This window comes from Schistocerca serialis, chromosome 7 (assembly GCF_023864345.2).
Source record: "Schistocerca serialis cubense isolate TAMUIC-IGC-003099 chromosome 7, iqSchSeri2.2, whole genome shotgun sequence".
In the NCBI taxonomy this organism is placed as follows: Eukaryota; Metazoa; Arthropoda; class Insecta; order Orthoptera; family Acrididae; genus Schistocerca; species Schistocerca serialis.
Genome location: NC_064644.1, coordinates 529,317,379 through 529,331,689, shown reverse-complemented (window position 1 = coordinate 529,331,689; position 14,311 = coordinate 529,317,379). Strand labels below are relative to the sequence as shown.

The window sequence follows — 14,311 nt, the reverse complement described above, 5'->3', positions numbered from 1 at the left end:
AAGCAGACAAACTGTGTCCCCCACTCTCTCAACCTTCCACTAATTCCATTTATACTGGAAGCATATCTATTACTGGGTGAGTGCAGACAGCAGGTATTTGCAAACTTTCAGGCAGACTGCAATACCAAAGAAAAAAATGAGAAAGGAAGAAAGAAAGAAAAGTTACCCAACAGTGCCTAAAGAGGAACATCCTTCGCTGCCCCATGTCCATAAAAGAAAATGATTATTAATACTGTAGTGCTTTTGGGGTAAATTCTAGAAACACTTGGCTCTCCACCGTCTCGAACACCCGATATTTCAATGACGAGGGCGAGAGAGCCTTTTTACTGTGCCACACATATCTGTGTGTGCAGGAGGGACAACTATCACAAGAAGCCAGGAGCTGCGTCATACGAGCGGCCCTGACAAGTGGTTACCAGCAGCGCCTTGGAATTTATATCAAAAAGTCAAAGAGTGTTTTTATAATGTTCCATGGTTTATGGTGTCCTGAGGATTGTTACAGAGACAGATGAAGCATGCATTGTATAGAGAGACTTACTTCAAGTCTTGGATCTGCATGAGGCAGCACATATGTAATTGTATGGGTGCTTTGTCGATTCCGACATTTATCTTGGAATCAGTTGGCTTGCTGGAGCTTATACAGAATAATTGTTACTTTGGGAATGAGAGTTGAAAATGTATTGTTGTTGAACTGAAAAGATTCTATGAGTACATGATTTATTTCAAGAATAGAGAGCTGGTTAATATTATTCCCTTTAACCTGATACAGTCTTCAGAAAAGAATTAAATGGTGAGAGCAACATAGCTCATGACCCAAAGAAGAGGATCAACTGCATGCACAACATATAACTGGAAGGGGCATGTGAGTCGTGCAAACCAACACAGCACTGTCTCTTGTCATCCAAGAAAGCGTTAGAATACTTCATACTGATATTGTGAGCAATAAGAGAACAACTGGAGGTGTTGCGACTCTAGTTCTCCACTGGCTATTTGCTACACTCTCTCTTCACCACAGAATAACTCAACCATTTACCAAAAGGTACTTGTGTTCCTGGGCTGAAATTACAGGCTTCAGGAACACAACCAAGCACTTGTAACCATCATTTTCATGCTATAGCGCAAGTGTTCACTTGGACACTAGAGATGTCTTACAGAGTTCAGGGGCTTCATATGAGCTTTATCACCACAATGTGTGCATTCTTCATCACAATTCTTTTACTAGTTTAGCATGGATATGGTTGTTGAATGCCGTGTTACAACTGTGTGAAAGCATACTACACATCTCTATCTGATCAGAAGTATCCTGAAATCCCTGTGTAATGTGGGATTGGCTACTCAACGTCACGCGAGGCAAACCCATCAGTACAAAAGGAGGTGGGGAGTATTGTGTTGCAGAGAAGCAGAAACAGGAAGATGCATTGGTCAGGAGAGCCCACTGAATTGAATATGAACTAGCCATTGGATTTCACTCAAGTAACAAATCTGTCAAGACCATTTCAGCTCCTCTAAAACTGCCGAAGTGAACTGTTGGTGATATCATGTGACAGTTAAATAGAAATTCGAAGGAATTACCATAGTTAAACCAAGACCAGGCACACTTCATGTACTGATGGTCGGGGAGCATCGAGCATTGTCGAGGGTGACTGTAAAATCTACGAGTTCCAAAGTGCTACCAACAGTCCAGCTAGCATAATGATTGTAGGGAGCTAAAAGGAACAGGGTAACATTGTTCAGCATCTCCTCATGAGCCACACCTTCCCGTATACAATGCTAAACAAAACTTCAGTTGTGTAAAGAGCAATGCCACTACAAAGTGGATGACAGGAAACGAGTGATTTGGGATGACGAATCAGGCTATAGGCCTCCAGTATGGAAGTTCGATGGAAGTGGTTGAGTTTGATGAATGAACCATGGACCTTGCCGCTGGTGGGGAGGCTTGCGGGCCTCAGCGATACAGATAGCCGTACCGTAGGTGCAACCACAACGGAGGGGTATCTGTTGAGAGGCCAAACAAACGCTTGGTTCCTGAAGAGGGGCAGAGCCTTTTCAGTAGTTGCAGGGGCAACAGTCTGGATGATTCACTGATCTGGCCTTGTAACACTAACCAAAACAGCCTCGCTGTGCTGGTACTGCGAACGGTTGAAAGCAAGGGGAAACTACAGCCGTAATTTTTCCCGAGGGCATGCAGCTTTACCGTATGGTTAATGATGATGGCGTCCTCTTGGGTAAAATATTCCAGAGGTAAAATAGTCCCCCCATTCGGATCTCCGGGCGGGGACTACTCAGGAGGACGTCGTTATCAGGAGAAAGAAAACTGGCATTCTACGGATTGGAGCGTGGAATGTCAGATCCCTTAATCGGGCAGGTAGGTTAGAAAATTTAAAAAGGGAAATGGATAGGTTAAAGTTAGATATAGTGGGAATTAGTGAAGTTCGGTGGCAGGAGGATCAAGACGTTTGGTCAGGCGAATACAGGGCTATAAATACAAAGTCAAATAGGGGTAATGCAGGAGTAGGTTTAATAATGCAGGAGTAGGTTTAATAATGAATAAAAAAAATAGGAATGCAGGTAAGCTACTACAAACAGCATAGTGAACGCATTATTGTGGCAAAGATAGACACGAAGCCCATGCCTACTACAGTAGTACAAGTTTATATGACAACTAGCTCTGCAGATGACGAAGAAATTGAAGAAATGTATGACGAAATAAAAGAAATTATTCAGATAGTGAAGGGAGACGAAAATTTAATAGTCATGGGTGACTGGAGTTCGGTAGTAGGAAAAGGGAGAGAAGGAAACGTAGTAGGTGAATATGGATTGGAGCTAAGAAATGAAAGAGGAAGCCACCTGTTAGAATTTTCCATAGAGCACAACTTGATCATAGCTAACACTTGGTTCAAGAATCATAAAAGAAGGCTGTATACATGGAAGAAGCCTGGAGATACTGACAGATTTCAGATAGATTATCTAATGGTAAGACAGAGATTTAGGAACCAGGTTTTAAATTGTAAGACATTTCCAGGGGCAGATGTGGATTCTGACCACAATGTATTGGTTATGAACTGTAGATTAAAACTGAAGAAACTGCAAAAAGGTGGTAATTTAAGGAGATGGGACCTGGATAAGCTGACTAAACCAGAGGTTGTACAGAGTTTCAGGGAGAGCGTAAGGGAACAAATGGCAGGAGTGGGGGAAAGAAAAACAGTAGAAGAAGAATGGGTAGCTTTCAGGGACGAAATAGTGAAGGCAGCAGAGGATCAAGTAGGTAAAAAGACGAGGGCTGGTAGAAATCCTTGGGAAACAGAAGAAATATTGAATTTAATTGATGAAAGGAGAAAATATAAAAATGCAGTAAATGAAGCAGGCAAAAAGGAATACAAACGTCTCAAAAATGAGATCGACAGGAAGTGCAAAATGGCTAAGCAGGGATGGCTAGTGGATAAATGTAAGGATGTAGAGGCTTATCTCACTAAGGGTAAGATAGATACTGCCTACACGAAACTTAAAGAGACCTTTGGAGAAAAGAGAACCACTTGTATGAATATTAAGAGCTCAGATGGAAACCCAGTTCTAAGCAAAGAAGGGAAAGCAGAAAGGTGGAAGGAGTATATGGAGGGTCTATACAAGGGTGATGTACTTGACGACAATATTATGGAAGTGGAAGAGAATGTAGATGAAGATGAAATGCGAGATATGATACTGCGTGAAGAGTCAGTCATGGCTGCAAAATACTAATGCGAATTCTTTACAGACGAATGGAAAAACTAGTAGAAGCCGACCTAGGGGAAGATCAGTTTGGATTCTGTAGAAATATTGGAACACGTGAGGCAATACTGACCCTACGACTTATCTTAGAAGCTAGATTAAGGAAAGGCAAACCTATGTTTCTAGCATTTGTAGACTTAGAGAAAGCTTTTGACAATGTTGACTGGAATACTCTCTTTCAAATTCTGAAGGTGATAGGGGTAAAATACAGGGAGCGAAAGGCTATTTACAATTTGTATAGAAACCAAATGGCAGTTGTAAGAGTTGAGGGGCATGAAAGGGAAGCAGTGGTTGGGAAGGGAGTGAGACAGGGTTGTAGCCTCTCCCTGATGTTGTTCAATGTGTATATTGAGCAAGCACTGAAGGAAACAAAAGAAAAATTCGGAGTAGGTATTAAAATCCATGGAGAAGAAATAAAAACTTTGAGGTTCGCCGATGACATTGTAATTCTGTCAGAGACAGCAAAGGACTTGGAAGAGCAGTTGAACAGAATGGATAGTGTCTTGAAAGGAGAATATAAGATGAACATCAACAAAAGCAAAACGAGAATAATGGAATGTAGTCGAATTAAGTTTGGAGATGCTGAGGGTATTAGATTAGGAAATGAGACACTTAAAGTAGTAAAGGAGTTTTGCTATTTGGGTAGCAAAATAACTGATGATGGTCAAAGTAGAGAGGATATAAAATGTAGACTGGCAATGGGAGGGAAAGCGTTTCTGAAGAAGAGAAATTTGTTAACATCGAGTATAGATTTAAGTGTCAGGAAGTCGTTTCTGAAAGTATTTGTATGGAGTGTAGCCATGTATGGAAGTGAAGCATGGATGATAAATAGTTTAGACAAGAAGAGAATAGAAGCTTTTGAAATGTGGTGCTACAGAAGAACGCTGAAAATTAGATGGGTAGATCACATAACTAATGAGGAGGTGTTGAATAGGATTGGGGATAAGAGAAGTTTGTGGCACAACTTGACTAGAAGAAGGGATCGGTTGGTAGGACATGTTCTGAGGCATCAAGGGATCACGAATTTAGTATTGGAGGGCAGCGTAGAGGGTAAAAATCATAGAGGGAGACTATGAGATGAATACACCAAGCAAATTCAGAAGTATGTAGGCTGCAGTAGGTACTGGGAGATGAAGAAGCTTGCACAGGTTAGAGTAGCATGGAGAGCTGCATCAAACCAGTCTCAGGACTGAAGACCACAACAACAGAAGAATGTTACCTGTAATCATGTAGTGCCAACAATGAAGTACACAGGAGGAAGTGTTATGGTACAGGGGTATTTTTCACTGTAAATGTGTTGTTTACCTTATTGATCTTAGGAAAACACTAAATGTGAAAAGCTTTGAACACATTTGGCAGCATTGTGTACTATAAAGTAGAGGAATAGCTCAGAAACAATGATTGCATGTATCAGTATAACAGTGCACCCTGCCATAAAAGCAGCATCTGTGGGGCAATGGTTTTGCAGACCATAACATTCGTGAAATAGACTGTCTTGTCCAGGGACCTGACACGAGCCCAATGGAATACATCTGATGAGAATGGAATTTTCACTCTTCAGTGAAGTGTTTCATGAAATGAAACTTCCTAGTGGAAAAGCACTGTGTGCCAGACCGAGACACCGACTTGGGACCTTTGTCTTTTACAGGTAAGTGCTTCTTTGAAGTTTGGAAGTTAGAACATAGCTCAGTTGGTAGAGCACTTGCTCACCAAAGGGAAAGGTCACCGAGTAAGATTCTCAGTTCAAAGCACAGTTTTAATTTTTTGGATTACTCTGCTCCAGGGCCCAGTATCCAAAAATTCTCAAAGCACTACATATCCCTCCCCTTAGCTCAAACACGCAATACTTTACACATATTCATCATGTACATTAATATCTGTCACAACACTAGTTTATGTTTCAATCAGTACACAATATATCTCTTTCAGTCCTTGTGTACTTAATACCTAGATTTTCCTTTTCTTGTTTTTGTTCGTTTTGACAATAACTATATGAGCATTTCACCCGATGTTGGAGTTAGTACTTTTAGACCTAGGAATCATGTGGACAACATTTTTGATTTCCAATCACAAACTCCAGGTGGCATAGACTTTTGACTGCCTCATTCTTTAGCACAATTCTCTAACTATCTGTTCTTTGGTACTTAACAGTCTTACCTTCAGGAAGAATGAGCTGTTATTTCTTCACAGATGTTCAGACACCTCACTGAAAGCATTCCCAACAGAGTTCAAGCTGCCGAAGGTGAAAGATGGCTGCATCCCACGTGAACGTAAATATAGGTGTGTGGATACTTTTGATTGGGTAGTATAGCTGGATGAAGAAATCCAAGCTCCACAACAAGACACACAGCTATGAAATTTTACTGAACTGTTTTTCTGAATGGTAAAAAATACTTAATTCACTGGCAACAACAGATCACCTGCAGCACATATGTGAGTAGCTTATTGTAGCTTGGAAATGTCAAAAGAAATTTAATAAACTGCTCCACATGGAAGAATGTGAATATTAGTAACTGAGGAGACACAGGCGACACAGGGGTCAAGGAAAGCTTCAACTGGAAGGCAATGCCAAATTAATGTGGGAAAATAACACCACAGTCACAAACTTCCTTCCCAGTCTAAGTTCAATGAAGTCAGAGGAAAAATATTGATAAAATATTAATGCTGTCTGAAATTATTTGTTGACAGTGCACAAAATTAATCATCTGGAAGTAATATTGATTCATATTGTCCTTCACTTTGAAACATTACTACAAATTACATGTCTGATTCCCACACTGTTGTTTTAAATTTTTATTCCACTTATGGTTACAATGAGAAAGCACTCTGACCTGGAACACAAGTGAATGGTTGGTTATCCCATGTACCACTGTCAGTGCACGTGAGAGCAGTATAGTTAAACTCCTTGGTCTTAACATAATTTGATTTACATGCTAGATTTGCTTTGCTGCCCACAGACATTGGTTTATTGCACGCAATCTTCTGCCCAAAGCTTGAGTAGCACTTGATATCAAGCAAATCATATACCAGAGGAGGACACTGAGCTGTAACAGTAATTGAAATTTGTATTAGACTGAAGTATCACACAGTTTATAGTAAATTAAAGTTATCTAAAAAGCTAGATAAACTATTATACAACTTAAATGATTTGTTATACAGTACCATAATGTAATGTGCTGGAGGTAGAAAACAACCTGCTCTTCTCACAAACTGGTGGTGGTGGAGAAAATGCCTCATCGAGGCAATAGGAATCATTAGGCCCACTGATGTGATATCCTTCATCACAGAAGAACTGCAACTGTGTGCCAGAAGGAACTTGTGCTCCTGGTCCAAAACCACAAAATTGGGAGTCACAGCCAAGCACTTTATAGCCACCATTTTTGTGCTTGAGTGGAAGTGTGCACATGGGGGCTGAAGATGTTCCACACAGCTCAGGAGCTTCATCTGAGCCATCACCTTCACACTGGATGGTACCATCACAAGCTGCATTCCCATCAACACAGGCACCATATGCACACTGGAAGAGGGCACTAGAGCAACTGAAAGATGGATGAAGATTCTCTTAATACCTACAACTGCCACCAATATCCCACTGTGCACAAGAACAGCACATTCTGATGACTGTCTACATCCATGTAATCAATGAAATAATTTGAATTGCTAGACAGTATATAATACTAGACAGTAATGAAAAAATAAAATTGTATAACAAGCATTAACATTAAGGTACACAACACATCTAATAAAATGTGAAAAACTATATTTGAAGTGCTGCACATTTATATGAAATTATTTGGGTTTTGTGCTGCACTTTTTTCCATTCTTGTGGTAAAAATATAAAATATGAACACCCAGCTTTAAAAATGAGAATATAATACTATATTTAAACAGTCACACTGATGGCAATCAAACATATTTGTATCACAGATTTTGGCTTTCAAAATCAAATAAAAGAAATAATTCCAATACAAGTATTGTATTCTTATATTTCACTTCTCTCTCATCACATTTTTATTCTTATTTTGACAAATATAATCTGCAACACTGATAACTGTTGCAGTTAGCCTTTATACATATGTTTGTCATTTTGTACTTCAGGAGGACAAGTGTCATCCATTTCAGAATGGCAGTGCAATTGATCAATACCAGGAGCACTGAACAAATGATATTACATGTTGGGATGGGTGGAGAAATCAATTCTGAAGGAACGTGTACAGTTTCAGACTGACACTGGCAGATGCATACGTTCTTTCTGCAGAGAGGAGATACCATTATCATTTGTTCAGCAAATCCAGTGGAGATCAAACATGGGAACATTTTTTCAAGGTGTATACATGGACAAGGCAAAAAACATTCCCAGATTTCCCGGTTGAAACTACACTTTCTCCCGAGTGAAAATACACTTTTCCCGTGTTAAGTGACAGTATACTTTTCCTCAGCACTGTAAAACTTATCAATCCTTTGAATGTTTATGGTTTTATATGTCAACGTAGAATTTCCTGGCACTTTCAAAAATGAAACTCAGGGGGAAACAACACATTTTGGAAAGATCTTTGATGTGCTGCAACATGTACACTGCATATTTTCATGTTACAAAGGTATAAATTCGAATTCCACCAAACAGCGCATGTTACTTTCCAAAGCATTGAAATTGAGATTGCGACGTGCTTTTGTAAGCCAGTCATAGCTCATGTCACGTGATCTCACCAGCTGATGACAGCATAGGACACGTGATGTAGTCAGCCAATAGCAATATCACTCTTGAGTAGCATGAACACACAAATAAGAAAAGTTAATGGTTTAAATTAATACGCATAGTGTTGTTACAAAAAAAAAAAAAAAAAAAACAAAGCTTTCACATTTAATCGTGGTCTCTAATTTAATAAGCTGCAAGAGAAGCTAAGCCTCCACATATATTGTTGATCTTTTTTGCGTGTGTCACACTTTAAGATATATCACACAAATGTGTCAGTAAAATTTGTAATAACGACATAAATATCTGACCTTCTGGGCTCAAAATTCTTCTAGATGGTCGTCCTCAAAGAATTGATTTTTAATTGAGAGTCAAATGCTCTGCCATTTAAGAAATTCATCATATATTCTCCCACATAGTTTGTCTTGTGTAAAAGGAAATTTACTTTGAAAGTAACACTTTTCAAACCACCATTCGCAATATTTTCCCATGACCTGTTAGAAATTAATTCATTTAAGCAGTTGCCAGAGAGTGCCAGATAACAAGCACCACTGCTCTGGTGCAGCTACAATGACGCGGGAAGCCCATATGTTCATACATGTAAAACATTAAAAGATCTTGCACAATGTCACAAAAGAAACAAAACATCAGAGGATACATCAAGAGCACCGGAATTTTGTGAACCGTACTACAATGCATAAATTGGCTTAAAGTGCACATTCGTATGTCCAGATTTGGAAGTAAATTTTATTGAGTACCAGTACTGTATTATCTCATGTTTGGTTCTTTATTGTGGCATAATGCCATGCAAGCTAGAAGATGGAAAACATGCACTTGAAATGCAGCGAACAGTTGAAACTAGCCAACGGTGTGTAACTAAACACTTCATTTCAAATAAATTGACTGCCTCAGCACTAAAGATTAATAAAAGCCAAATCTCTTTAGCAAACCAACAAAAATAACTTCATTGTTCTGCAAGGCAATTAATGCTCGACTGTCAGAAAGGTGGAAATAAAACCTGAAACTAACAACATATTTTAGCCTTCCGTAATTATGTGAACATATTTTAACTCATTTGATAGCTCCTGGCCACAGAAATCTGTTTTGTTTTCATTTAATGTGAGAACAATAAATGAAAAGGAAACAGCATAATCACTAAACATAACATGGGTCACACGGAGACTACCCACCTCCCCACTACAGCTCAGACTGCTCTGCGCATAGCCCTGGATCTACGATATTTCCAAACCGGGGCAATATTATATGGTGGCGCCCAGCCACATGTCTGTAGCCAGAAGCGGGAGAACGTACTACTCATATGCGACTCAACTGCGCAGGCGCAAGAGCCCGCCCACAACTGCTCAAACGAATCTAATGTAAACAGCTGTCACGTCACACTCATCAGAGGCAATTTGTTGCTAGGAAGCATTGCATAGTCTTGCTAAAGCTTTGACACACTTTGCTGTTGGCAGACACTTTTATGAGCACTATGTTTTGCTGTTGTATATGGCACATTACCTTTGCGACGTTGCTGCAGTATTATTCTTATAATTCTGCAGAAGCGGGATACAGTAATATCCTTTGTTGGAGTATTGGTTCTTACCAGTCAAAATCACAAAATTTAACTGAAAACTAAAACAATGACAAACTCCAAGAATTCTAAAAAATTCCCAGGTTTTTCCCAGTTTTCTCCCGGAAGAAAAAATTCCTGGGTTTTTCCCGGATCTCCCAGTTGTCTTGGATCATAGAAACCCTGTTTTTACAAGAAAGATGAATGCTTATGAAAATTACAAATAACTTAACTTGGAATGATCATACAGATGATGTTGCGGAGAAATCAAAACAAAGATTGCAATTTATTGGCAGAAAACTTAGAAGATCCAACAGGTCTACTGAAGAGACTTGTCACACCACACTTGTTGCCCTCTTCTGGAATATTACTGTGCAGTGTGGGATCCACATCAGATGAGACTGATCAAGGACATCAAAAAAGTGCAAAGAAGAGCAGCTCATTTTGTATTATTGTGAAACAGGGGAGAGAGTGCCATGGACATGACACAAGAAATGGGGTGGAAATCATTAAAACAAAGGCATTTTTCACTGCGGAAGCAATCTCATGAAATTTCAATCACCAGCTTTCTCTTTCAAGTGCAAAAATATTCTATTGTGTCCACCTACTTATGGAGAAAATATCATCATGAACATGAGTGGAATTGTAGAGAAATAGCTTGAAGGTGATTTGATGAACCCTCTGCTGGGCACTTAATTGTGAACTGCAGAGTAATCATGTAGATGTAGAAGCTTCCAGATAAATGGGTCCTGTATTACTGCACTGCAATGAATGACCATTGGCAAGTAACAATAGAGGACCTACAGCAATAATGAGCATGAAAAAGCCTCCTGCATATGTTAGCAGTGAGATCACTTGTAGCTTTCAGTCTGAAGACTAGTTTGATACAGCTCTCCAAGCTACTCTATCCTGTGCAAGCCTCTTGATCTCCAAATAACTACTGCAACCTACATCCTTCTGAATCTGCTTATTGTATTCATCTCTGTCTCCCTCTATGATTTTTACACCCCACACACCAGTGATCCTTCGAGGTCTCAGAATATGTCCTATCAACTGATCATTTCTTCTAGTCAGGTTGTGCCACAAATTTATTTTTCTTCCCTTTTCTGTTCCTTGCCTTCTCATCAATTACATGATCTACCCATATAATCTTCAGCATCATTCTGTGGCATCGGATTTCAAAAGCTTCTGTTCTCTTCTTGTCTAAACTGTTTATCATCCAAGTTTCACTTTTTCACTTCCATACATGGCTACACCGCAGACAAATACCTTCATAAAAGACTTATTTACACTTCAGTCTATATTCTTTGTGCAGTGACATGTACACATACGTGTGTGTGAGGGGGGGGCTACACATGTGTGACATCATTGTCAGCCTGCCACGGGCCATAATCTATTTAAGACTAGCCAAGCTACGCTCAGCCAAAGTTTTCTACATGTATTGCTGTAGCTTGTTGTGGACATGATTGGTTCCTGCTGAATGTTACCTAAATACTGTGTTCAAGTTGTCAATGCTTTCATGGAATAAAGTTGTGTTCAGTCTATTGGTCATTTTGTACTTATACCTAATTACAACATGACTGGCAATGAGTGTGGTCCTGTTCTCAGTGCAAATTTCTTCTCCCTTTATTCTCATAATGGCCAATGGTGCTACGAAGGGTCTTTTACATTGGCTAGTCAAACAGTAAGAATCATTCAGCATCTTGTTGCACCACCAGTCAAATGTGCTGGGCAATCAAACTCTGCTAATTCAATCACTGGCTTCTGTTTTGTCTAGTCGGCATGCTCCCCACTCTGTCTCACCTGCTGTTTTGCCCTCCACAGCCCCCATGGTTTATCTGCCTCCTTTTCTACATACAAATAGTCTGTTGAGGGATGGGACATACACGGGAAATGTCTGTTACATCACTTTCAAGCTTTTGCAATTACTGACACTTTTTATGTCATGCCTTGTTCCTTTCATGGATATCACGAAGAATGTATGAAGTCCTATATCAACTCGGCCCTTTGCAGAACAACTTGGCCCTTTGCAGGACCCATCTTCTTTAGTGTTTGACCAAATGTGTGAACTTTCTTCAAAATACTACTGTAAGCACACTCATGTTAGTGCATACCAGGTTGAGATTTACCACTGTAGGAAGCACCCACATCAATCCTATCGAGCATGGGCAGCTGAACTCCAGGGACTAAGTCAGTATCATGCATAAAGAGCCCTATACTGATCAGATGTTGAGAGATGCTATCATTCATTTAGCCCTGGATCATGAGATGCCAGAGCATGCCCTCCAATGTAAAAATCCATCCATCTCTGGGTTTTAGCTATTGCGCAGTCATTCGAGGTGTTGCAGGCTGCGTGTAACCAAATTGAGTCATGAATGTGAGGTATCAGCAATCCAACCCTCTCCTCCACAACAAGCTTCAGATAGCCACAGGAAGAAGACATAGTCATGGCTGTCCACACAGTCACAGTACCAAGGTGGTTGGCATCGATTCCAACTGTAGCAACACCAACAAAACAAAAAGGCCAGTAAACAGCAACGTACACATTATGGGCTCCCATTTTCCCCTTATTGCTTCATTAACCGTGAGTGCCCACACAGGGCTACTTGCCATAATTGCAACAAAAAAAGGTCACATTGCTTCTGTTTGTAATGCAAAAATTCAGCACAACAATTCTGATGCAAATATGGATGTAAACATTGAATTGGCTACTTTTGTTGTGCCAAACAAGTTTCTCATTAATGGTTTGATTTTTTGTAAGGTTCTGCCCATGCAAGTGGATACAGGCAATGTGGTAACCTTGTTGAAGTCTAAAGTTACTTGTACTTGGGCTCCCTACTGCTTCTCCCTGTATTACAAAAGGTAGTAAATTACAATAAACGGAGTATTACTATTCTTGGCCAGTTCTCTGCCAGAGTGACCTACAAGCCCGTACTCCAGTCACTTATGTTTTTGTCATAGATAACACATACACAGGAAATCTTTCTCAATTAGATGCTCTTAAGTTGTTTGGTTTTATCATTTTGAATGAAGTGAATTTAACACCTGAACAAGTGCTGATACACAGTTAGATGCATTATGTTTTGAGTTTTCCTCTTTGTTCTCTCCTGGATTGGGGTGTGCCAACAAGTTTCAAGTGCATATAACCATGAAACCTTCTGCTCAGCCTCATTTTTTCCAGCCCCATCCAGTTCCAGTGGCACTCAGGGAACAAATCAAACATAAATGAGATCGATTCACAGAATCTGGCATTGTTTACCCTATAGCATCAAATGAATGGTCTACCACCACCTTAACTGTAGTAAAGAAACCATTAGGTTTTCTGTGAATGCAGTATCTATAGTGAATACATAGTCGATACTGCACCCAGACAAACTCTTTGTGAAGTTATCAAATGGTCAATATTTCTCAAAAATTGTCAGATGTCTTAACTGCTACTCCCTTAGGTGCAGAGCTACAACATATGTTAGTTGTCAATGCCCCTTCCGGAGTGTACCAATACTTCCAGTTGTCTTTTGGAGTCGCCAGTACCCCTGATATTTTTCAACATGTTTTGGAAAAAATTACAGCATTAGTTTACAAAATCCCCATACTTTTTTCTGTCCTCCAAGCAGCCATGTTGATGTGTAATTTAGAAAAATGTCAGTCTTTTCAACCTTCTAACACTTATATTGTGTTTGAAGTTTCTCAAAAGGGTCTCAAACTCCTGCATCAATATGTTTCTGCTTTTGTGCTGCTTCCACACCCTACCTCAATCAAAAATTTTTAGGTTTTTCTAGGGAAGGTCGCCTACTACCATAAATTTTTGCCTGGGGCAGCAGCACTCGCACAGCCATTACATGCAATGCTGCGCAAAGGAACTCAGTTTCACTGGTCATTGGCCACATGGTCCTTGCAACAGAGGCTTCAGAGTGTTCGTTGGATGCAGTACTGGTTCATAGATATCCCGATAGCTCCGAGCGGCCTTTTGCTTAAGCCAAAAAATGTTGACTTCTGCTCAAACTAGGTACTCTCAAATAGAAAAAGAAGCTTTGGCCATTGCATGTGCTGTGCAGAAATTCCATGTTTTTCTCTATAGTACCAAATTCCACTTGGTCACCGATCATAAACTATTGGTTTCCTTATTCAGTGCTTCTGCATCGTTACTGGATAAAGTGCCATATCACATTCAATGTTGAGCCCTTTTCATTTAGTGTTACAACTACGAGATTCATTCCTGCCCTACAAATCAACACACAGATGCCGATGCTTTCTCCCACCTTCTGGCAGGTCTGGACCTACGA

The 14,311-nt window shown here is 39.9% G+C and overlaps 1 protein-coding gene across 1 annotated transcript in view; it reads right to left on the bottom strand.

Moving 5' to 3' along the window:
* LOC126413208 (modular serine protease-like) overlaps positions 1-14,311 on the bottom strand; it is a 201,043-nt gene that overhangs the window by 119,983 nt on the left and 66,749 nt on the right. The window contains exons 4-5 of the mRNA XM_050083105.1: positions 6,973-7,304; positions 6,597-6,809 (exon numbers count right to left, since the gene is read on the bottom strand). Coding sequence (XP_049939062.1) covers positions 6,597-6,809; positions 6,973-7,304 — 545 coding nt within the window. The remainder of the gene's footprint in view (positions 1-6,596; positions 6,810-6,972; positions 7,305-14,311) is intronic.